This window comes from Lissotriton vulgaris, chromosome 1_1 (assembly GCF_964263255.1).
Source record: "Lissotriton vulgaris chromosome 1_1, aLisVul1.2, whole genome shotgun sequence".
Taxonomy (NCBI): domain Eukaryota; kingdom Metazoa; phylum Chordata; class Amphibia; order Caudata; family Salamandridae; genus Lissotriton; species Lissotriton vulgaris.
The window spans coordinates 1,629,687,048-1,629,713,505 of record NC_141685.1 but is presented as its reverse complement, the minus strand read 5'-3'; the positions used below and the strand labels follow the sequence as shown (position 1 = coordinate 1,629,713,505).

Below are 26,458 nucleotides of genomic sequence, written 5' to 3'. Positions count from 1 at the left end.
CTTGAAGCCTTCGACGGCCTCTTCCCCACACTACGTTCCGTTCTCCCACACCTACCCCGACCTGTCGTAACCCAACTCCCAGCTACAGCGAATAGGCCCCAATAGGCAACACAATCCACTCCACCCCATACCCCCACTGTTCACCTCCCCCGAGTCACCTCTCACCACAGTATCCCTGCTATCCATACTCCACAATTCCCTAAGGAAAACACAATCCCACTCCCCACTTGGACCCTCTCACCGCAACATCAGGAACGAGCTCTGCCAACAGTAGTCCCTAACCTCACTAGTTTGCGCACAGATCTCAGAATCCCCCTTTGACTCTCCAAAATCCAAGTGATCACGGGTCTCCGAAAAGACCTTCCCTGCACAAAACCCCTGAGACCACCCGTCTTCACCACCCTACCTAGGGCACCCATAGAAAAGATTCCCAACAACAAAGAGCTGTTCACCAATTGCTTGCTCATCAACTGCAGGTCGACTTCGTTGCATGCAACTGAACTAGCAGAGGCCATTCTCTCTCATGACATTGACATTGCGTTCATCACGGAGACCTGGCTCAATGAACTAGCTTCACCATGCTTAGACATGCTTGTTCCCCCTGGTTTTTCCATCATCAACAAAGACAGAAAAGACCAAAGAGGGGGAGGGGTAGCTATCCTCGATAAAGACTACATGGTCATCACGGAAATAGATTCATACAAATACAACTCATTTAAATGTCTCTCAACCAACATTAAGACCAAAGATAATGGAACTTTACGCTGCCATCTTCTCTATCATCCTCCAGGTAACACCTCCGCATTCAGGGAACACTTATCTTACCTGATAGTTCATGGTGCACTTGGAGATGCCAATAATCTAATCCTTGGCGACATTAACCTGCAATGTAATGAGACTAACAACCTGCTAATCCAATCGCTATCCAGTTTCCTAGGTTACAACAATTTAATCCAGCTCTGCACTGAGGAGACTGACTACAAAGGAGCCACCTTGGATGCCATCATCGCTCAAGGAAACACATTCAATCACATACTCCCAGTCGACTGGTCAGATCACCACATGATCTTATTTCGTATCAATCCACTAACTCTCTTTCAAACACCTATGCAAGACCCCTCTCAAACGGTTGAGAAACTTCTCCCAGATTCCAGTGGGAATCCTTGAAGAGCAGATAGGCTCTCTTCTTCCTGACACCAACGACCACCTCGCCACAAATGAACTCACTGAGCGCTACAACGCAAAGCTATTGTACATGCTCGACCAACTAGCTCCCCTAAAGCTGAAAAAGAGCTGAGCCACTCCATCAGGATCCTGGTTCAACTCCGACCTCAACTCTGAAAGGAGAGAACTAAGAGCCAAAGAAAGAAAATGGAGAAATAACACTACCTCAATCCTCCGTGATCAATTCAAATCAGCCCGTAGAAAGTACAACAACCACATTAAAAACAAGAAATCTATCTTTTTCTGTTCGGCGCTGGACAGTGCCAAAAACAGACCCAATGAGCTGTATAGTATCATTAGACAAATTTCCAAGCCCGTGTCCTCCTCCATACAGGCTTCCAAAGAACTATGTGATAACTTCGCCAACTTCCTCAATGATAAGATCACGAAAATCGAACTATTGGTGGACATCAACACAACGCACCCCACGAAGAGCATCGTGGCTGGATCGAATGATCTTTCTCCTGGTTCCTCCTTCAATTCCTGGCTAAGCTTCCACCCCATTCAGGAAACTGAGATAGTCAGGCTGATCTCCTCCTCCAAACCCCAAGCGCATGTCTTAGACCCCATTCCTCCCCTACTGACCAAAAAACTGAAACACGCCTTAGCGCCTCTCTGGAGCACAATCATAAACAGCTCCCTGAAAAACTGAGTCGTTCCAGACTGCCTTAAAATGGGTCAAGTCACACCCCTGCTAAAAAAACCCGGCCTGGATGTTACGGATCTGAACAACTTCAGACCTGTGTCGAACCTCCCCTTCTTTAAAAAACCCTAGAAAGATATGTATTACATCAACTAACCCAACACCTGTACAACATCAACCTCCTGGACCCCCACCAGTCTGGCTTCATAAAAGGCTGTAGCACAGAAACCGCGATCCTCAACATCATCGACGATATCCAAGGTTCACTAGACTCTGACCAATGCTGCCTCCTCATTCCCCTTGACCTCTCTGCAGCTTTTGACACTGTAGACCATAAACTCCTCATAAGGGCCCTCCAAGAAAGAGCTGGTCTTGGCGAGGTAGTCCTCAAATGGTTCTCCTCCTTTCTACACAATCGCACTCAAAAAATAAAAATAAAAAACTTCACTTCCGACCTCCAACAAGTCAATAAAGGCTTCCCTCAAGGCTCGGTGCCATCACCGCAACTCTTTAACATTTTCATGGAACCGCTCTCCAAAATTCTTAGGAAAGCCAACATACGCTTCCATCTCTACGCTGATGACACCCAGATCTATCTGGAAACTACTTGTCTCAAAGACATTCAAAGACTCAATGATGTACTGAGAGATATCCAATACTGCTGACATGCAACCACCTTAAATTAAATCCCGACAAGACGGAGATACTCCTCATCTCGAACAAGGAAGATAACCCCAAAATTGCAGAATGGTTAAAAAGCCATCAATGTGCTCAATGGGAACACTAGCAGACTCTGTCAAATCTCTAGGCATCACCCTAGACCCAAAACTGAACATGTTGAGACCTATTAAGAATTCGGCCAAAAGTGCTTTCCTTAACCTTCGACTACTGAACAAAATAAAGCCCTTCATTCCGCCCAGTGATCTCAAACAGGCCACCCAATCACTAGTACTTTCACGGCTGGACTACCGGAACGCAGACCTCTCTGGAGTTCCTAAAGTGCATTTGGCTCCCAACAAGACAACGCTGCATGCGGCTGCCAGAATGATCACCGGTATCAAGAAATTCGAACATATCTCACCTGCACTCAGGGAACTTAAGTGGCTTCCAGTCGAAATGCGGATCAGCTTCAGAACAGCCTGCCTCACCTATAAAGCCCTTCACACCGGCAAACGCAAACACCTGGTGAAAAAACCCAAAAAATCCGGCCAGACCAGGAACCTGAGAAGTTCAAACTCCCTCCTACTCATCCCTCCAAAAGCTAGAAGAAAAAAGACTGCGGATTGATCCTTCACCGGAAGTGTTCCAAAAATCTGGAACTCCATTCCCCCTCACATCAGAACCATTTCCTCCTTTGCTGAATTCGAAAGACAACTTCAAATCCTGTTCCTCAACCGCTCCCTAGGGAATGGATAGCTCGAGGCAGCTAGCGGACATCGAGCTCTGTTCAAGCTCAATGACTCTGAATAACCCGGAAGACAAATCTGTCCTGCACTACAATGTGTTGCTCTTCTATTGTGCGCTCTTCTATTAACATGTTGCCCTTCTTTTGTGTATATGGTGACCATCTGCTATGTATATGGTGATTATCTGTTAGTATCTGCTGTAAAGAGCTCCGATACCCTAGGGTCAGGCCAGCGCTATACAAAACTTCTTAAATAAAAAAATAAAATAAAAATATAACTTTGCTAGTGCCAGTCTATGCTGAGCAGTGCCCCAGATAAAGTCCCGTAACATCCTAGTGAGCATGTTAAAAAAGGCCGCTGGAATAAATAGGGGCAAATTAACGAAGTAGTACAAGAGACGAGGGAGCATGACTATTTTGGCGAGCGCCACCCTGCCTGTGGTCGTCACCTCAAGTGTGCTCCAGAGGCGCACCTGCGATTTTAGTGCCGTGACTGCCCTCCCCAGGTTCCCATTGAACAAATCAGTTGGTTGGCGTTGGATCTGTATCCCTAGGTAGCAGAAGGTACCCTCCCTCCATTGGACCCGTGTACCGCCAAGAAAGTACCCCGGGTCAGTGTTCCCCTCTCCAAAAGCGTAAAGCCAGGATTTACCCGCATTCACTCGGAGCCCTGAGATGGTGGCGAAGGTCTGCAGCAGTTGGGCCAGCTGTCCAGGTATGTGCCTCACGTACACCAACAGGTCATCAGCGTAGTGCGGCACTTGGTGGACCGCTTCCCCCAACGGTATGCCATCCCCCAGAGTTGCATGTATAGCAACTGATAGGGGCTCAATTGCCAGTGCGAAAAGTAACTGGGACAGGGGGCATCCCTGCCTGGTGCCTTAACCCACCGATATAGCATAAGAGACGTAGGGCTCCCTGACAGGGCGCTCTTAATGAGGCGAGATTTAAACTTGGCATTCTGCGATAGCAGGGACCGCATGTCCCGGGAGCAAATGTCACCCTCCCGTTCCCAACTCAGACTGCTTCCTGGTGATGGGATTGGTAGATGTATGATGAGCTGTTAATCCTTTACTACATCACTTACCATATCATTCGGGAGCACACAGCAGCCTCTCCCATATCAATTACATCCTAACGTTGGTTTATCGTATTCCTAACTTCTGTGAAATCCGACATCTGGCAACGAGCATTTCTGATCATTCCCCGATATTGGCAGCTTAAAGTCTGGGCAAGCTCCAAGACTGGCAGGCCATATTACTCAATCCTTGGTACCTTAAGATTCTGAATGTTAGAGTCTATTAAAGGCTACGGAACGCTACTTTGTAGAAACTGAGGCCTCAGTAGACTCTTCACAGACTCTATAGGAGGCTTACAAAGCTGTAGTCAGGGGACAAGCGCTCTCCCTAATTGTGAGGCACAAAAGAGAAAAGAGAGGTGCTATGGAGAAGCTTGAGCAAGAGATCCTAGACAGTGAGGCCAAACTGGTAGACGAGGCTTGAGAGACCAAGCATACATTGGACCTCAAGCAATTAGAGTATAGAGTTTTAGCATCAGAGTTGGCCAAGGCCAGGTATTGAGCGACGCAACATTGTTTTTATGAAATGAGGGCAAAGCAAGGAAATGGGCCATATGGGTTGACAGACGTGAAAAGGCGAACCGCTGGATATCAGTTCAGAATACATCGAACACTTGAGAGACACACAAGAGATAGCTGACACCTTTGCTGACTACTACCCTGGTCTCTTTTCCCCACAGGTACGACCACAGCGGAAGACTCTCGCGAACTATTAACTGAGATGCAGCTCCCAACCCTCTCAGAGGAAGACACAGCACTCATGCAAAGCAAGTCTACTGAAGTTGAGGTTTCCCAAGCAATACGAGGCTTAGAATTTTGCAAAACGATGGGTGCAAATGCCTACTGATAGAGCTCTATAACCTAATAGCAAACACCATAGCGCTGTATCTATTACAGATGTACAAGGAAAGTAGGCAGCAGGGTATACTTCCCAGACAGCAGTGACTGTCATCGATAGTGGCCCTTCATAAAAAGGACAGGCCACCAGATAGGTGTGCCTCGTACCTACCAATATCACTTCAGAAAGCACAAGCCAAGATCCTTGCTAAGCTTCTGGCTTCCCGGCATATTAAAATTATCTCCAGACTAGTGCTCCTCGATTAATCTGGCTTTATGACTGGCTGCAACACAACGCTTAACCTGCAGCAGCTTCATGGGGTGCTGGGTCGAGCGTCGAGCGTTCAAGAAGACTCAGTAGTCCTTTTGCTCGACGCTCACATGGCCTAATACTGCCAAATGCAGCCTGTCCAGTTTCTCTATATGTGTGCACCTCTCGCCAACTCCTCACCGCTGACTCCTCAGAGGCCACTGTGCACAAGACCAGAAGCGCGCAATGAGAGTAGGCACACACAACCACCAGGTCTTGAATGGAGGATAATATCCGGATAGTTGAGTTGTCGGTAACATGCTTAAGATGATGGTATGAACAGTGTACTGGCTAATATGAGTCTAACCAATCCAGAGATTTAAGCCAATAAAGCCTTCCTGGTCTATTGGACCGAACTGTAATTGCATTCTTCTCTTTTAGGTCATTGTGTTTCTGAGAAAAAAAGACAACTTCCTCAGCCTGGTGCTAAATCACATTGGTACTTCAGCCATGATGGACCTCCTGCTGCGTCTTGTGAGCTGTGTGGAACCTGCACCGCTGCGCCAGGAAGTATTAAATGTGAGAATCGATTCTGCATGCTTAAGACTGCTCCTTGTACTTGCCTCTGTAATTAATACAGAAGTCTGGTTGATTATCTTTCCCTCTCTGATTAAGACGTTCTCCCCAATCCCATGGGGGTCTGTGCTGTGGTTTGAATTTGGTATTAGGATCATGGTTTATTTTGCTGAAATATTAGTATAAGTCAGATGACATAATTTTAAATTGCATCCAGTTCCATGAATACAGGTAATATAACATACATTTGAGAAATTGTCTCACCGTCCATATGAAGGCTTTATAATAGATAGATAGAATCTGTGTTCATAACGTGTGGCTGTAGATAAACATGCTCTGCATAATCCTGCCATCTAGGGCTCAGACTGTTGCAGCTTGTTTTTCCTTGAAGTCCTTTGTATCATAAGATCTGTGACTCCTCCTCTGTTTGTGAATGCGCATGGGCACCGACCCTTTGTTTTTTCCGCCATCAGGTTTGGACGTGTATTGAAGTGCTCCCGGTATTGATGTGTTCGACGCCTCGTGTCATGATGCCAGAGCCTTTTTCCCTTTGCGTCGCTGAGAAGAGTCCTCTACGCTGGTGCTTGTTTCATCTTTTCTCCTCTTTGCCCACTGCTCCCGACATTGTTGTCGAAGACTGGGCTAGTCGGATCCCACATCTTCAATATTGATGCCATAGAGTAATGTTGGTACAAAAGGGGGTGGTGATGGACGGAGCATCTGAATCAATCAAGCACTCACACCCAGTAAAAAGATCTGGGTTTAATCCATCACCGTTCTTTAGCCAACTCTGCCACCCCAGTTCAGACATGGCTATATGCAAATCAGTCTGCCCCTGTGCCTCATGGGAACAGTCCAGCACGAACTGCCAAGCCATGTCTTCCCTCGACCGGAAACAAGCTTCCGAGGACCGGTTTCTGGCATTCCAGCCGTCTTCAGCCTGGCTTGCTTGAATCCAGTGGCAAAGTGAGCAAGGGACTCACGTCTGAGCATACCCTGCCACACTTATGGCGGCCAAAAGCGGGTGGTGATGGACGGAGCATCTGAATCAATCTAACACTCACACCCAGTCAAAAGATCTGGGTTTAGTCCATCACCGTTCTTTAGCCCACTCTGCCACCCCAGTTCAGACATGGCTATATGCAAATCAGTCTGACCCTGTGCCTCATGGGAACAGTCCAGCCCGAACTGCCAAGCCCGGCTTGCTTGAATCCAGTGGCAAAGTGAACAAGAGACTCACGTCTGCTCAGACGTGAGTCCCTTGCTCACTTTGCCACTGGATTCAAGCAAGCCGGGCTGAAGACGGCTGGAATGCCAGAAACTGGTCCTCGGAAGCTTGTTTCCGGTCCAGGGAAGACATGGCTTGGCAGTTCGGGCTGGACTGTTCCCATGAGGCACAGGGTCAGACTGATTTGCATATAGCCATGTCTGAACTGGGGTGGCAGAGTGGGCTAAAGAACGGTGATGGATTAAACCCAGATCTTTTGACTGGGTGTGAGTGTTTGATTGATTCAGATGCTCCTTCCATCACCACCCCCTTTTGGATGGAGTAATGTTGGGCAGAGGGTGATAGATTGTATGCCTTTCAAGAGATGCCCTCTGTGCCACTAAAAGAATCCCTGGGCAAATCTCCATGTCATCTGTAACCTGTGCTCTCTCCAGAGAATGACGACACCCGCTGTGATTCCTGTTCATACTTCAGAAGCAAAAAACTCTCCAGTAGCATTGGAGGAGCCAGATATCTTCTCTGAGGTGGAATCGCTTTATGCCAAAGAGGAGTTTGATTAATCACCTGACGTGCCAGCTTATCAACCTGAGATAATCTGATATGATTTCTTGGAGTCTGATGAGTGATTCCCAGGACAAGAATGAGGCTCTTGAAGAAGCCTAATCTACATCAGTAGACCTGCATACTTCTCTGAGACACGCAAGTGCAGTGGACAGCCACACCTCTTCACAGACCTAATCGGTTGCATGTCAAAGCTGAGCACTGGCCCCCTCAGGGGTCTGGCGTTGAGGCCAGTGCAAAAGCCCCTGCCACCTTAGGGTGCGCCGTTATTCTTTGGCTCTGTCGGAACTGAAGCAAAGCATTGGAGGTGAGACTGGATTGAGATAGGAGTATCAACCCTGCCCCCCATTGGCCCTCGAGTCTGAGACCGCCCAGGACTTTCAATGCAGATGCCTCTGTCGAAGCTGAAAGCACTTTTGGTGCTGAACTAATATAGTCTCCGAGACCTTCAACAACCGAGACCCTTCCTCGATAAGCTTCTATGAGAGCTTAAAGAAAGGCAGCACTGATACATTATTTACCCCTGCAAAGGTAAGATATCTCCCACTGGGACGACTTTGCCCAAAAAAGCAAAGACTTTCCTCCAGAACAGGGCACTTCTCTCCAGCTAAGGCCTCCCAATAGGCTTACGGACACTATTAGCCCTGCTTCTCCTCCACTGCCTCCTCAATCTCCTTTTCCCTCACCTCTGCGACCCTTAGCGGTCATCGGAGTCCTATTCAGACAGGTTGTCACCCTAGCTCCTTCTCTCCAGCAACGGACTTTGGTGTACCAGCCTATCCACACCCTATGGATGATCCTTTGGAGGACTATGATCTGCACCCCCCCTTCTTGTGGGATCTTGATGGTGTCCCTATTAAAGCTTCCCCACTGTATGACACCACTGCATATCACAGTGTCATCCAACATGCAGCTGTTTTCCACAATGTGCAATCTAGAACTAAGCTTTCCCTTCAATTTCTCCCTCTGCTAAAAGGGGGGGAGGGGTGTTTAGGGATCTTGCAAAATGTTGGGTGATGATCCCCTCTATTTTAGGGGTCATGTCATCCTGTACTCCCTGGTTGTCTCTACCACTCGAAAGAGAACAGTAGCCCTCCTGATAAGGAGAGTAAGCGTAAGATGCAGCTGGTATGAGGGTAGTGGCTGGTTTTACCACACACTGGTGCATCACCAATTCAGTATGCCTCCTGTCATGCTACAACGGGGCCAATGGGAAGAGATGTAGGCCCTACTCCAATATCTCTCTGTCCAATACCTGAAGAGGGGAGAAGAGATTGTTGAGTAGAGGAAAGCTGTATCCAACGCAACCATTGGTGTGCGTTAGATTTGGCTGATATAGATGCTAAAGGGGTTGAACACCTAAGTGTCCACTGTAAGTACTTTTGACTGTGTCCTTGGCTTTAAGCCAGAATTCCAGGGACATCATCAGCCTGCCCTTTAACTGAGAACACCTGTTCGGTCTGCAGGTTTATGAGATGTTGGAAAAGATAAAGGTCAACAATACTGCTAAGGCCATGGGTACCTTTCATGTTCCTTCACATAGGTTCTCTTTCTTATGCATCAAAATAGGGGAGGGTCCAAAGCTAAATCCCCTGACCCTGCGCAGTAATACTAACGTCAGCAGCAGACTTACCACCAATAGGGAGGTAGATGTTTTGCACGGGGTACTGTTCGGCATAACACCTCCCAGGGTCGAGGCAGAGGCACTCCCTCCAAGGGAGAATGCAACTCCAAAAATTGCCTTGCCCTGCATTCCCCCCTGATCATGCTACACCTGTCTGGGAGATGCTCCAGGAATTTTTTTCTCTGTTAGGGGGAGACAACTTCAGTTTCTATCCACCATTGAGCACGGATACTGCCTCAAACTCCTCTCAACCCCACCAAACATCCCATTCTTCACACACTATCAGTCAAGAACACTGTGCCCTGCTGCAAAAAGAGGTCAATGCAATCCTTCTCAAAGGGGTTATAGAGCCAGTGCCCCTCAACACCAGGGCAAAGGCGTTTTACTCACTAAACTTCCTCATGCCAAAAAGGACGGCTCCCTCAGGCCAATCCTTGATCTCAGGCCTTTCAATAGATCCTTCCTTTTGGAAAATGTCTTCATGCTCTCTCTGCAGAATGCCATCCCCCTTCTGCAGCAAGGTAACTTCATGGCCACACTTAACCTGAAGGATGCCTAGTATCACAGCCCCATCTGTCCAGCCCATTGACGCTACCTATGCTTCATGATAAGTGGTGAGCACTATCAGTTCAAAGTGTTAACCATGGCCCCAATGGTTATCACCAAATATCTAGCAGTGCGAGCCTCCCATCTCAGAAGGAAATGGGGTGGGTTGGAGACTTGCGCATTCCCCTGCTTAGAGACTGTTTCAGAGTGCAAGCAGGCAAGACTGCTTAGTCCATGCATAAGCTGCTATCTCCCTGCACCACAAATTGTGCTTTGCATTCAATGTCACCAAGTCCCATCTCTAGCCACTTCTGGTCCAACCCTTCCTAGGATCTGCCCTCCATGCAATCTCAGGCATAGCTTACCTAAGTGAGCAAAGGGTGACTGCTTTCCAACAGCTGCTACCTCTTTTGCAGCCACTCTGTCTTGTCGCATTTTAAATAGTGATTCGCCTCCTAGTTATGATGACCTCATGGACAGGCTAGTAGGAGGTTCTTGAGTTAATAAAGGACATCACCCATTGCTCTCTGCAGAGGTGGAACAGCAACCACCTGTTGCGAGGCAGAACCTTTGTACACCCAGTTCTGCAGGCGACTCTTACCATTTGCTAGGTTGAGGGTGCTGAGTGAGGAGGCACACCTGAATAACATACAGTCCAGAGACATTCAAGGCAAGGTGGTCCTGGAGCAAACAAATTACAAGACGACCATGTTTTACCTGCAAAAACAAAGTGGCCCAGTGTCTCCTCAGCTGTCCACTCTGGCGCAGGTAATTTGGTATTGCAGGATGCTCAGCAGGACACAGCAACACATTCACAAGTGGGAAATCTAAACACAAGTCCTACTCCCTTACATTTGATGGGGGGCCCTAGACTTCTTCTTCGCCAATGCGAAAATGTAATATGGCCAAGCTTTGCCTCCAGGTTTCCACCCCCCGCTCCCCCCCCCCCCAGTACATGGGCAATGCTCTGTGGATGAACTGGTCAGGGATCTTTGCGTACCGTTTTTCTTCCTCTACCAATTCTACTGTACATGGTAAGAAAACTGAGTCAAACATTGCTCATCCTAGTTGCCCCCATGTGTAACAGACTACCATGGTGCTTGGCCCTTGTAGAGACACTGATCGCCCCTCATGAGGCCCTCCCCAACATGCTGGACTTTCTCTCACAGAACCAAGGCAGAGTTGGACATCCGGACCCCAGGCAGCTCATCCTTGCGATTTTGCTCCTGAAGTCCTAGAATTTGGTTATTTCAGCTTGCCTCAGGAATGTATGGACATACTAAAGGAAGCCCTTAGACCTACCACACACATTTTCCATATGGCTTAGTAGAGGTACGTTCACTGCTGTACCCCAAATCCGATCAGTCTTCTTCTATCTACGGTATAAGATATTATCCTGTCTCTTAAATTTGTAACATTCAGAGCTAGCTTACACCTCAATTCAAATGGAAACGCATTTTACACTAATTAATCAAAGAATCTAACAAGCTCTTAATTAGTTCCACATAACGGACTGCATGAAAATACAAATTACAGGTTGGTTCCATGCTATCATCAGTGTAGACTCCTCTATCTGATTGCACCAAATGCAAGTACAGTTTGCAGGTGTGAGCTTCTAACTGGAAAGCAGCCAATCTTAATTTCACACAGGTTAATCAATACAATGTTCCTTCAGTGGAGTATGTAGTTACCGTGCTATTACAGGCAAATCGAATCATAATATCATTATCATTTTTGCTACAATATTGATACAACATGCCGAGCATCATGTGGAACAAAGGATAAAGTACAAGACCAGTGTCTGTATGAACCAGTATCCGGTGATCCTTTTATGTGGTCAATACAAAACCTACCACCACTATCTTTGCTCAAAAGATGTTGTAAAGAACTACCACACAGGGTACGTTTTTGGTTGTGTTCTCTGGAATATTGATTGCAGAGGCTAATACATAGTACAGTACCAAGAACACCCATATCTGATAGACATCTAGCCACAGATTCTTTACCTTTTGAACTTCTAGGCGTCCGGCTGGATCCGGAAGATTTTTAATAGCAGTACCCCTGCGCGCCAATAGGTGGTGTCAGTCGAGTCCGCATAAAGTCATAGGCGCCGGGTTCATAGTCGTGACGTCCACGTAGTCTATATAGGTGCCAACCCGGCACGCTGATGTCAGATCTTTTCTTTCCACACCAGCCAGCGCAAATCCATCGAAGATAGCTTACCCCCTGTTACTTTTTGACAGACGTGTGCTAGGTATGTCTAGTAAGAAAGCCTAGGGATCAAGCCTTGTGGCCCCTGTCACCACGCCATGTCAGTCACAGATCCCCCATTTGGTGCGCCTCTGGTGCGTGGAGCGCGAACGTCACAGTTGTGCTCCGATTGCCGGTCCATGGCGTCGAAGGCTTTGAGTGAGCAGCCCAAAATGCTGATAGCGGTGCCATGGAGGTCTCCTCGTCTATCCCGGTCGAGGGGAAGGTCTGAGTACCGCTTCAGGGTGGTCGAAGTCTTCTTCCTCGAGGTCTCCTTTCTTGAAGTCCTCGTGGTCAGGTGAGAAGCACCACAAGAAGCACCAGAAGTAGAAGCGTGCACCGACTTTGCCCCATCCGTCGCACAACGGGATGGAGGAGCTTCGGCGTTTGCGGCCCTCTCCCAGTCATTCAACCTGCACTACTCTGAAGGGGTCGGCATGAATGATGAAGATTGGGAGGAGCAGCAGGATCTCTTAGAAATCCTGCAACCTAATCAAGACTGAGCACCTGAGGGATGCTAGCGGCATGAACACCTCCCCAGATTCTGCTATGCTGTCTCCCTCAACCTGGCTATGGAGGAGGGAGCTTCATTCTCAATGGTGGTGCGTAGTGCTGTGGAGGTCTTGGACTTGCAGCTTCCTACAGTGGCATTCAAGACTAACGTCCTGACGAAGGTCCTGCAGCCTTGTGTCTCTCTTCCGAACCCTTGCTGTCTTTCAAACAGCACCTGGTCCAAGCCCAGCACAGGAACTCCTGTGAATAGAACCATTGGCCGCTGTGACCGCCCTGCACTTGGTGACCTAGCTTTCCCCTCTACCCACCCCACCGAGCTTGGTGGTCCAAGCCTCCACTTCCCACGGCACGTTCCCTTCCGCACCCCCGGACAGGGAATCCAAAAGGCTGGACAGCTTCGGTTAGAAAATCTTTTCTGCCACCAGCCTAGCATTGTGGTCGGTTAACACCGTATTCTCTATTGTGGTGCCAGTGCTGCCCAGAGTCTCGGAGGAGGACCGAGCTCTCCTCTCCCAAGCCATTACAGACGGTTGAGATGCGGCTAAGTTTGCCGTACGATGTGGCTTAGATACCACAGAGTCGCTAGGCAGAGCAATTTCCTCAAAGGTGGCCGTTGGGTGCCACACCTGGCTGAGGACCTCTGGCTTTTTGGGGGATGTCCAAGCTAATCTTCTCGATATGCATTTTGATGGCTCCTGTCTCTTTGGAGAAAGAGTGTTCGCAGTGCTTGAGCGCTTTAATGACTCGTGGGCTACAGAAAAGTCCCTAGGCCTCTCCATGTCGTCCCGGCCTGTGTCTGCTTTTGCCCCTATCGTGGCTATGGAAGGGACTTCCACCATGCCAACCATATTCCATCCAGAGGACCTTGCAAGTCCAGCAACCTCTGTGGGTCTGCGGATGTGGTTCGCCCCAGTCCCGTGTGTTGGGTGGCCAGAAGTCGGGTCAATCCACAGCCCCCTCCTCCACCGCAAAACCCTCCTAGTCCGATCCTTCTGGATCATGCATGCCCATTTGGGGCCAGGATACTCCCTCACCTCCTCCACTGGTGAGATATTTCCTCAGACAGGTGGGTGCTGCAAATAGTCAGAAGAGACTACTCCCTCATCTTTGAGACTACTCCCCCATTCATGCCTTCAACTTACCATTGTCCGATGGAGGATCGCCTTGCCTTATTCCACAAGGAAGTCAAGACTCTCTTGGCCAAGGGAGCCATAGATAGGGTCCCTAGGCCAGAAATAGGCTGTGGTTGCTATTCCTGGTATTTTCTGGTTCCGAAGAAGGATGGAGGCCTTCGTCCTATCCTAGACCTCAGGGCCCTCAACTACTTCCTCAAAAAGAAGTTAAAGATGCTCACCCTTGCCTCAGGTCCTGTCTGCTGATGACTGAATGGTAGCGTTGGACTTGCAGGATGCCTGTTTACACATCCCCGTGCTGCCTGCCAATCATGATCGCTACCTGCGGGCTACGGTGGACCACAAGCATTTTGATTACAGTGCTCTTTTTCAGCCTCAAAAGTGCCCCCCGGATGTGCATTAAGGCAATGACGGTGGTCGCAGCCCATCTGCGGAGATCAGGGGTTCCAGTCTTCCCCTATCTCAATGACTGATTGCGGGCTCGTCCCAAGAAGTAGTCTCACGCCTCCGAACTTCCTGCATTCGCTTGGGTTCAATATCTGCGTGCATAATTTACACCGGACTCCCTCTCAGAAGCTCACTTTCATCGTAGTGGTTCTGGACATTGTGCAGTTTCAGGCCTATCCTCCTGAACGGCTAGTCCAGGATATTCCGGTTATGATACCGATGTTTCAACCTCTATCCTGGATTTCGGTGAGAGTGACTCTGAGGCTGTTGGGCATCATGGCCTCCAGCATCCTGCTTGTGGATCATGCCAGATGGCACATGCGGGCTCTGCAGTGGGACCTAAAGTTCCAATGGGCACAGCATCGGGGAAACATCATTGACCTGGTTCAGATTGGGTCAGTGGCAGACCCCTCTCCCTTCCCCACCCTGATCTCACAATAGTGACGGATACGTCCCTTCTGGAATGGGGTGACCCTCTGGGAGAGGTGGGGATCAGAGGACTCCTGTCTCCGGTGGGAGCCAAGCTCCGTATCAACCTATTGGAGCTTTGTGCGATCCGGTTGGCGCTCAAAGCCTTTTTACCAACCCTCAAAGGAGGGCTGGTTCAAGTGTTCACAGAAATCACTACCGCCATGTGGTACTGCAACAAACTGGACGTAGTGGAGTCATGGATCCTTAGTCAAGAGGCCCTGTGTCTCTAAACTTGGCTGGAACAGGGCATTTCCCGGTTCTATGAATGCGAGAGAGGGCAAACTCAGCTACTGGTACCTTGCGGATCACGAGTGGCATCACCATCCGTAGGTGATGCAAGGTCTCTTTCAACAGCGGGGAGAGCCTTGGTTAGATCTATTGACCTCCGAAGAGAGTGCACAATGTCAGCAGTTTTGCGCGTTGGAGTTTCCAAGGCGACTCTCGCTCGGCGATGATTTTCCTAGATGCCTATCTGCCCAGAGTGCTCAAGAAGATCAGGAGCGACCTGGCCAGAGTCATCCTTGTGGCTCCATTCCGGGCACGGAGGGTCTGGTATCCCGAGCATCTGCAGATCAGCATCGATCCTCCGGTCAGGCTGCCTCTTCGGGAGAATTTTCTGTCGCAGCAGCTAGAGAGGGTCCTCCACCCGAACGTGTCCACTCTCCCCCTCCTTGCGTGGCGATTGAGTGGCAGCAGATGACAGCTTATGACCTTCCTGCCGACGTCTGTGATGCTATTCTTACAGCCAGGCATCCCTCCACAAAGCCTGTATGCGCCCACTGATGGCAAAAATGTAGTAAATACTGTACAGAATGATCTTTTGACCCTTTGTCTGCTTCCTGGTCAGATGTCCTCCTGTTTATTCTCTCATTGGCCCAGCAGGGCTCTGCATGCTCTGAATGCTCTGAAGGGTTACCTTTTGGCCCGCTCTGCTTTTCTTTGGGTGCTGGATCAGCCATCTCTTTGCAAATCACATCTTGTCTAGAGATTTTTGAAGGGGTTTTGTTTACCCGTTGAGTGCTTGGGGGGGGGGGGGGGGGCAGGGGGGGGGGCAGGGGGGGGGGGGGGGAGGAGGAAAGTGTGTCATCTGTAGGGCCAATTCTTGAGGTCTTTCCTGGAGCAGTGTAGGGACTTGTTGGAGGGGGTGGTTCTTGACTGCAAGGTAGGAGAAGGTCTTTCTTATTGTTCTGGTTTTGTAGATGCTTGGGATGATGTCCAGAGAGTGATCAGCTGATCAGAGGTGTCTCTTGGGTGCATGGAAGGAAAGGCGATTGTTTAGGTATGTTCGTCCTCTATTGTGGAGGACCTGCTATGTGTGAGTACCCAATCTGTTACTCTGCCCACTTTCTATGTGCCTCCCCATCCTTCTAAGGAAGAAGAGCGTCTCCACTGTCTGTATTAAAAAAGTTGGAAAACCAACTCTTCATAGGGTACGTTGGTGTAAAGAAGGAGTGAGCAGTTCAGAAGAGGACCATTTCACGCTGGGTCATCCTCTGCATAAAGATACGCCACGCCTTGACAAAGTAACAACCTCCTGAAGGCCTTAGAGCCCATTCTGCCAGGGCTAAAGTAGCCACCACTGCTCTACAGCGTGGTGTTGTGGTTTCTGACATCTGCCAAGCGCCCACGTGGGCATCTCTACACACGTTTGCCTGACACTTCTACCTGGATTCTCAGGTCTGCAGGGAGGGCCAATTTGGCTGCTCTGTCTTGCAGGACTTCTTTGTCTGAAACCTTTCTGCAGTCCCTTCTCCAGGGATGGTATTGCTTGGGTATCTGTTCAAAGGTAAGGAATCTGCGGCTAGATGTCTCTATCAGATGGACAAGTTGCTTACCTTCGGTAACGTCTTATCTGGGCAAGGCATGATCTAGTTGCAGATCCCTTTCCGACCCACCCATCCTCCCCGCACTGCGGTTTGGTTTAGTGTCAGGGCTGTTTCCCCCATAAGGGCCCTAGTTGTTTTTGGCACCCCACAGTCAGTCACTTCATGGCTCCTTGCTTCTGACGTTAAAAGTCTTGAAAAGTACTGACGTCAGCGCACTGGGGATAGTGCTTAGAAAGACAACGTGGACGTCCTGAAGATGACTAGCCAGACGCCTACGACGTCATGTCAAGTCAACCGATGCCATCTATTGGCGCGCAAGGGTACTGCTATCAAAAATCTTCCGGATCCAGCCTGACGCCTGTTCAAAGGTAAGGAATCTGTGGCTACATCTTGTCTCTACCAGATAAGGCATTACCGAAGGTAAGTAACTTGTCCTTCAAGTCAGAGGCTGATAATAAGAATGACCAACGGGAGAGAGAAGTGACCTCAAGAATTTATTTTTGATTATTATATTACTCAAAGCAGAGACTGTCACAGCCTAAGAATTAAACTCTGTTCGAGGCATGTGGGCTGCTGAATTCATATCTGTGCATAGATCGCCGCCTAGTGTTGGGTCCGGATGATTGCACATTGTTGTCCTGGAAGAGTCTTCGAAGTATCACGAGATAGGTGGCTCCTCCCCTGGACTACAGTGCGCATGGGCATCGCCTCCATCCCCAGATTGTTTTTTTCCGCCATTGGGTTCGGATGTGTTTCGGTTCCCTCTGTCGGAATCGATAGTTGTAAAACTTTTCTAACTCGAGACCAAAAGGTCTTTAGGCTGGGCGTCGGTATCGTTTCGTTCGGGTTTTTGTCTGTTCTCAGCTCCGAACTCTTGCTACCCATCCGCGTGCTCTCGGCGCGGACGGGCCTACTCGACGCTCCAGACATGGAACGGACTCCGTTCAAAAGGTGCCCGGTGTGCACCTCCAAGTATTCACACCTCGATGTGCACCCTGTGTGCAACAAATGTTTGTCACCGGACCATGATGAGGCCAGGTGTATGGCCTGCTCGAAGTTCCGGTGCAAGAAGACTCTCAAGATTCGTCGGGCCGCTAGACTCCAGGCCCAGTTATCGGCAACCTCGGCGCCCCCGCCGGACGACATCTTCGAAGAATCTGTTGAAGACGACGATGTCATGCGGGTTTCGGACTCTAGCCCCGCGTCTGAAGGAGATGCCTATGACGCGGGAGACGAGGACTTTGACGAAGCCGGCGACGAGGTAGGGGACGACGATGGGGCAATTGCCACCGTGGGGGACAGCTCGGAGGAAGAGCGTCCCCAGACTGACTCAGGGGTCAATCCCCTTCATGCGGCCCAGGTCGAGGGATCGCCTTCGGGCCTTACCCAAGACCTTGTTACTAGTCCAGCAGCCCCGCCTCCGGGCCCGGTCACGGACATTTCTAAGGCGCCACTCCCGTTACCAAAAACGAAAGTGAAGCCATTGGGATCCACTCCTCCGGTTTCGAAACCGAAAGTGAAAGCTGCACTGGTGCAGAAGGCTCTGGAGGCGTCGACTTCCAAAAAAATTCAAAATGGCCGACCTGAAGAGCCGTGCCAAGATGGCCGACCCGAGGGCCTCTGGGTCGACGCCGAAGACGAAGTCGACCGACGCGGCCGCGTCGGCGCCGAAGATGGTCGAGGTCGATGACCCGAAGAAAGCTTCGAAGAAGCATCAAGGCGATTCCACGGCTCCGCCCGTCGGGGACAAGGACCGTTAAGTGTCGGCTCCGAAGACGATGCCTCTCGCCGACCCGACTCCTGACTCGGGGAGATCGCTCGAGCCGGTCAAGCCCTCCACGGCCTTGACGAAGAAGGTCGCGGAGTCCCTGCAACGGATTCGGAAGGACGCTGTGGTTCCCGAACCAGGGGATGTGGTGCCGAAGCACACAACAAAGCCCACAAAGGTGCAAACGCCTATCCGCTTTACCCTGCCGCCGAAGTCGACGCCGAAGGCTTTCGCTCCGAAGCATGGGGCAGGTGTGCCCTCAAAGCAGGTGTCGACGCCCGAAGCGGCACTGGTGGTGTCGAAGCCTCGGCTCCAGCCGCTTGCAGAGGAAGAGCGTCGAGAGGTCATCATCGACGCTAATACCGGAAAACTGTCTCTCCTCAAAAGGAAAATCACCACGGAGCCGGTGTTGGAACATTTTCGTATTCCTCTCAAAAATAAGAAGGATTCTGCGGGTACTTCGGCCCCGATCGAGCCTGCCTCTCCACAAGCTTTAGAACATTCGCCAACGCGTTCCAACGCAGGGGATGGTGACGATGAGGAGGTCGAGTACAACTATCCGGCGTACTCGGATCCGGAGGAGGAACATGAGCCTTGGTCTGCCGGAGGCGACCCGGACGACCCGCAATCGGGTCAGGAACCGCAGCTCTTTGCTGCAAAGACCTCACCGACGGAGGACTCGGCAGCCTTCAACGCTTTGATTGAGCGAGCTGCAGCTAACCATGATGTCGAGCTGCACTCAGATCCTGTCGATGTGGACTTTTTGTTTGACACTTTCTCAGTGGCTGAAAAGTCAGTCAAGACATTGCCAATGCTCAAGGGAGTGCTAAAGCACGCGACTGAGGTCTTCAAAGAGCCCACCCGGGCGCGTGTCGTCAATCCTCGCATTGACAAAAAATATAAGGCAGCGCCCTCGGATCCAACATACATCAAGGGACACTTGCCACTGGACTCGTTGGTGGTATCCAACGCACGCAAGAGGGCGAACTCGCAGACCACTGGTGACGCTCCTCCCCCAGACAAAGAGTCTAAAATATTTGAGGCCTCAGGGAAACGGATTGCTGCACAGGCAGCTAATATTTGGCGAATCTCAAACACGCAGACCCTACTTGCACGCTACGATAGGGCTCATTATGACACCCTAGAAACACTGCTGCAACACTTGCCTGACCAGTACAAGGAGGCAGGGGAAATGTTAATTCAGGAAGGAAAGCTCATCACAAACGCTTCCATCAAATGTGCGCTGGACGTGGCTGATACAGCCTCCAGGGCAATCAACACTAGTGTGTTGCTGAGAAGACATGCATGGCTTAGGATATCAGGTTTCAAACCGGATATACAAACAACCATCCTGAACCAAACAGTTAATCCTGACCACCTGTTCGGCCCTGAGGTGGATGCGACACTGGAAAAAATGAAGAAAGACACAGACACTGCTAAGTCTATGGGGGCCCTCCAGTCTCAGCAGTTTCGGGGTGGTTCCTTTCGCCGCTCCAATACCAGAGGCACCTCAAGGGGTCAGGCATCGCAGTCCACACAGTATTATAAAAGTAATACCCAAACCTCGTACACCAACAAGGGTAGAGGTGGTTACAGAGGCAACAACATCAAAGGCAGGGGACGTGGAAACAACAGCTCCAGGTCCACCACCGCCAACAAGCAGTGACGTCTTGTCACTGCCCCCCGACCACACAACACCGGTCGGGGGAGACTCCAGCAGTTCCTGCCCGCGTGGAAATCCATCACCACGGACAGGTGGGTCAAGTCTCTTATCCAGTACGGTTACTGTCTGGAACTTACTTCCACTCCACCAAACGTACCTCCAAGAAGCCGTCCTATGTCCGGCGAGCACTTGCACTTGTTGCAGCAGGAAGTTCAGGTCATGCTGCAAAAAGGGGCAATAGAGCTCGTACCACTGCAAGAAAGGGGAACAGGAGTTTACTCTCTGTACTTTCTAATCCCCAAAAAGGACGGATCCCTCCGGCCCATCCTGGACCTCAGGCCCCTCAACTGGTACATTCTATCGGAGCACTTCCATATGCTCACGTTGCAGCAGGTCCTCCCCCTGCTTCAACAGGGGGACTTCCTGGCTACGCTGGATCTGAAGGATGCATACTTTCATATCCCCCTGCATCCTTCCCACAGGAAGTATCTCAGATTCACGATTCAAGACCAGCACTACCAGTTCAGGGTTCTGCCGTTCGGGGTCACCACAGCGCCAAGGGTCTTTACGAAGTGCCTGGCGACTGTGGCGGCGCATCTACGACGGCAGAACGTCCACGTCTACCCTTACCTGGACGACTGGCTCATTCAGGCAAAAACAGAACGGCAGTGCGCCGACCACGTGTCCCGCACCATTCATCTCCTGCACGATCTGGGATTCTCTCTGAACTACCCAAAATCCCATCTCCAGCCCGCCCATGTACGACAGTATCTGGGCGCGACGATAAACACTCTGGCAGCCACTGCGCAGCCAAATTCAGTGAGAATCGCCAGTATCCAAACGCTGATCCAACGATTCAGACCTCAACACTCGCTTCCAGCGAAAGTGTTCATGCAGTTGATAGGCATGATGGCCTCCTGCATCTCCATTGTCCCGCACGCGAGACTACATATGCGTCCGCTTCAGGAGTGCCTAGCACGTCAGTGGACTCAGGCTCATGGGCAACTGACAGACCTAGTGTTGGTGAGCGGTCGGGCATACAACTCTCTGCATTGGTGGAATCCACAAAACCTTTGCAAGGGCCGACCATTCCAAGAGCCTGTGCCACAGATTATCCTGACAACGGACGCTTCTCTCCAGGGATGGGGAGCGCATGTACTCCACTACACAGTGCAGGGACTATGGACACTACAGCAAAGGAAGATGCACATCAATGTGTTGGAACTGATGGCAATCTTCATGGCCTTGAAGGCGTTCAAAGTACATCTGTGCAACAAGGTCGTGTTGATCCGGACGGACAACATGACAGCCATGTACTACATTCAGAAGCAGGGAGGCACACACTCTCCGCAGCTGTCTCATCTGGCTCAGAGCATGTGGAAGTGGGCCATTCAGAGGAACATCTTCCTCATGGCAGAGCATCTCCCGGGCAAGGACAACCAGATGGCGGACCTGCTCAGCAGGCACAGCCATCAAATGCACGAGTGGGAGATACATCCATCAGTACTCCAACCGTACTTCCAAAGGTGGGGTCATCCAGAGATAGACCTGTTCGCCACAAAGGAGAACGCAAAATGCCAAAGCTTCGCCGCCAGGTTCCCACACCCGCAATCACAGGGCAATGCGATGTGGATGAACTGGTCAGGCAGATTTGCGTACGCTTTTCCCCCAGCACCTCTGATACCGCTGGTGGCACGCAAGCTCAGGCAGCACTCGATGACTCTCATCCTGGTTGCTCCAACGTGGGCTCGCCAACCATGGTACACCACGTTTCTGGAACTCTCCGTGGTACCGCATCAAAGGCTTCATCTCACTCCCAGCCTTCTGACGCAGAACCATGGCGACATTCAGCACCCAGATCCGCAACAGCTCAACCTGGCGATCTGGCTCCTGAAGTCCTAGAGTTCGGCTACCTCAATCTTCCCCCCGATTGCATGGACATCATTCGGGAGGCAAGGAAGCCCACTACTAGAGCTTGTTATGCGGCTAAATGGAAGAGGTTTGTCGTCTACTGTGTAAACCACGGTATTGACCCGCTAGATGCTTCAATTCAAAAAATAATTTGTTACCTGTTCCACCTGTATCAATGCAATTTGGCGTACTCTTCCATCCGCATTCACCTGTCTGCTATGGCGGCATACCTCCAGAATAGGCAACACCTGTCACTTTTTGAGGTCCCTGCTATCAAGGCTTTTCTGGAAGGACTCAAAAGAGTCATTCCACCAAGGACCCCACCAGCTCCAGAATGGAACCTCAATGTGGTTCTTACAAGACTGATGGGTCCTCCCTTCGAGCCACTGCACTCTTGTGAGCTTCAGTTTCTGACTTGGAAGGTTGCTTTCTTAGTAGCAATTACATCGCTACGGAGGGTTAGCGAGTTGCAGGCGCTCACCATCCAAGAACCTTTCTTCCAGGTACATGCTAACAGGGTTGTGCTCCGCACTAACCCTAAATTCTTACCCAAGGTTGTATCTCAATTCCATATGAACCAGACAATTGAGTTGCCAGTGTTTTTCCAAAACCCAGAGACGCTGGCGGAGCGGATGCTCCACACCCTTGACGTTAAGAGAGCCTTGATGTACTACGTGGACAGGACAAAAGATTTTCGCAAAACCAAGCAGCTTTTCGTTGCTTTTGCCTCACACCACAAGGGAAACGCTATCTCCAAAGCTGGGATCGCTAGGTGGATCGTGAAATGCATTCAAATCTGTTACGCTAAAGCTAAACGCACACTCACTATCCCACCAAGAGCCCACTCCACCAGGAAGTTGGGGGCCTCTATGGCTTTCCTAGGTAACATTCCCTTAGAAGATATTTGTAGGGCAGCCACATGGTCTACCACACATACTTTCACTAAGCATTACTGTGTAGACGTGCACTCCAAACAGCAGGCAGCTGTTGGTCAGGCTGTTCTCAAAACACTTTTTCAGACTGCTGCAGCTGGCACGGGCGGCCGCCGCTAATGGAGGGACTGCTATGTATTCTATGCACAGATATGAATTCAGCAGCCCACATGCCTCGAACTGCAAATGCTACTTACCAGTATGCATCTGTTCTTGGCATGTAGGGCTGCTGACATTCATATCGCCCACCCTCCTCCCCGGCGCCTGTAGCAGCTGCAGTATTCATATGTATATATATATGCTCATAGCATGGTCATCACTCACATACTTCACTCCATCTCTGCCAATGGCTAAAAACAATCTGGGGATGGAGGCGATGACCATGCGCACTGTAGTCCAGGGGAGGAGCCACCTATCTCGTGATACTTCGAAGACTCTTCCAGGACAACAATGTGCAATCATCCGGACCCAACACTAGGCGGCGATCTATGCACAGATATGAATGTCAGCAGCCCTACATGCCAAGAACAGATGCATACTGGTAAGTAGCATTTGCATTATGTAGCACAGGCACATGCATTAGTACTGTAAATCTAAATGCCAGAGGTATTGTGCAGCTATGGTAGCTTTCAATAAATGTACTTCTTCCTTCATACCAATGGTCCTAAAGAAACTCATTTGTATATCCAGAAACTGTCTGTTATCAACCTAGATATAATTCTTCTTCGGTAGATGTCTCTGAAGTTTTACCAATTTTACATGTAAAGGACAGCATTTCTGAGACTGCCTGGGCATATGTAAGCGGTGGTTGTTTTTTCCTGTTCTGCCTGCCAGCACAGGCATACCACAATATGTGTGAAGATGGGAGAGCATGGACTGTATGTGCCACAATATCATGGAAAAGTATTTATCGTAATTTAAGTATGATATTGTAGTCTTTTCCAAAGTATCTGACATGTGAGTACAATGCAGGTTTATACCAGATGTTTTATGCATATAATTCGTTCTGTGTAACCGCTTTGCCTACTTTGTCATTCACGTGCAGGACTGGTACAGTGTAATGACACTAAACCCTGACCAGAGTGCTTTATATATGTAAAGTGCAACAACATTGAATCATTTGTTTGAAATCATTTCAAGAATAGGTTGTACATAGGAGTGTTGGAAAAGTTTTATTAAATGGCCATTTTTATATGAAAATCAGTGCTTTGACACTGAACTGTTTATGAAAATGATCCTTTATTTAGGAGAGCAGGATACTGTTCTTATGTTGCAACTTTTCTTTTCAGTGGCTGGATGAAGAGAAGCTTATTCAACGTTTGGTTGAGCTTATTCATTCATCGCAGGAAGATGATGTGAGTGTTTCTAATTTATCTCCAAAACCTAGTAAAAAATTACCAGTCTAGTCTCACAGGAGGTTCTGCTTTCTACATTAAAATGTTCAGTGAATTTGTCTGAATGCAGTCTAATGTATTTGCCCATACCAATGTCTTCGGATTTTTGAGGATCTAAATGAGTTATTTTATCTCAACATCTGACCTCAATATCCACCATCATTATTTGGCTCAGCTCTTAAATTTCAGAACTTTAAGAAAAGAACACTTTGATTTAATATCTGAATTGTGGTTTTTTTTCTATTGCTTTTTTTCCTTAAGAATCCTTTTAAAAGTCATCCACTTACATCACTGGCAGGCCAGAGTATTTACTTGCCCATCTTTTCATTGTTCGTAAAAGATTTCTACACATCTCTAGAATTCACTGTGATATTGTATCGTGTTTGTGAAAAATTTACTAAAAACAAGGCACAAAGTTCGTTTCTGCACTTTATTGCACTGGTCCTGGTGCATGATTGCCGCTGCACACTAGTGTGCTTCTGACACTTCAGCTGGTGACTTTTTGTTAATTAGTTTATAATACACTTATGGGGATGGCTTAACCGTGGATATCTTAATAACGAAGCAAAATAATAATTTACCACTAGTTTGTCTTGCAGGCTGTGGTTAAAATAACCAGTGAGGCCTTAAAAACCTAAACTAACCTAAACTGCTAAAACAATTCATGCTAATGCTGGTTCTTTAGTGGCAACTAAAGAGTGTGTTCCTTACCGCTCTAATACACCCACCTGTGTGTGCTAATTGAATATGTTCCGGATGTGCTAATCTACCATCGTAAATTATAGGCAGACCAGCCATCATGTTAATAGTGTCTATGAAAAATATACAAGTCTTAATGTGTGTGTTTTTTTTGTTGTTTTCTTTTTGCAGCGGCAGTCCAATGCTTCCCAGACCCTTTGTGATGTTATCAGGCTTAGTAGAGATCAGGGCACCCAACTGCAGGAGGTTTCCGAGCCAGATCCTCTGCTCACTGTGCTGGAATCGTAAGTACCTGTGACTAACTATTAAAACATCGGGCTATTTAGAAAACCTGTATGGAGTAGAGAGATTTGAACATGCAAGATCATAGGCACTCAGACATTTTCCAGGGTGCTAAAACGTTTGGTCTGTGGTGTGACCGAGGGCTGCATGGATACCAGCAGGGTGGCATTTGGGTAGGGGGTGTTAAGGGAGGGTGTAAGGTGGGCATAGGGAAAGCTAAGTATGTGCATCCAAAGGCTGAATTGCACATTCTTAAACTAGAAAACCTGGGGTTCAATCCTGCCGTCCCCACTTGACCAAATTTTGTGATCTTAGACACTTGTTTTATTTCACTTTGCCACCTCTTTCTCCATTTTCATATGAGGTCCTCGAAGTACATGACTTATGAATGTATTGTATTGTAATTGAATTTATATAGCGCTTACTACCCCTGATGAGGCGTCAAAGCGCTTTTTCGGCGAGTAGCATGCTACTCCAGGAGCCCGTAGAGGATTAGTGTAGTGAAACATGCAAGTACATTTTAAGTGTTCGGTTAGTCAGTTATTTGTATTTGGAATGATAGCAGAAGGATAGAGGAGGAAAAAGGTTTGTATTTATATAGCGCTTGTTACCCCTGATGGGGTGTTGACCACGCTATTCCGGAAGCCCATAAAGGATTAGTGGTGAATTAATATGGTGAAATATGAATTATTTCAGTGGGGGATATTAGTCAGATATTTGGAGTGAGAAGGACAGCGGAGGGATAAAAGGGGAAGAAAGGTTTGCATTCATATAGCACTTGTTACCCCTTATTGGTGTTGAAACGCTTTTCGGGGAAGTAGCACGCCACTCCGGAACCCATTAAGGATTAGTGTGGAAAATTAGTATTGCAAAATATGAAGTAATTTGAGTAGTGGATATGTTATTCAGTTATTTGGGTAGAGAAGGGTAGGTGGCGGGATAGAAGAGGGAAAGAGGTTTGGCTTTAAATAGCGCTTGCTACCCCTGATGGGGTTTTGAAGCGCAAGTAGCACGCTACTCTGGAACCCATCAGGATTAGTGTTGAATTAGTATGGTGAAACATGAAAGTAATTTTAGTGGTGGATATGTTAGTCAGTTATTTGGATTGAGACGGGTTGGGGAGGGGTAGAAAAGAGGGTAGAGTTTAGAAAGGTTTGTTTTAGGGGATCGGTATAGTAAAAGAGGTTTCAGATGATG

The 26,458-nt window shown here is 48.9% G+C and overlaps 1 protein-coding gene across 1 annotated transcript in view; it reads left to right on the top strand.

The window, feature by feature from the left end:
* PPP6R2 (protein phosphatase 6 regulatory subunit 2) overlaps positions 1 to 26,458 on the top strand; it is an 876,013-nt gene that overhangs the window by 257,472 nt on the left and 592,083 nt on the right. The window contains exons 6-8 of the mRNA XM_086918845.1: positions 5,879 to 6,016; positions 24,176 to 24,241; positions 25,151 to 25,263. Coding sequence (XP_086774971.1) covers positions 5,879 to 6,016; positions 24,176 to 24,241; positions 25,151 to 25,263 — 317 coding nt within the window. The remainder of the gene's footprint in view (positions 1 to 5,878; positions 6,017 to 24,175; positions 24,242 to 25,150; positions 25,264 to 26,458) is intronic.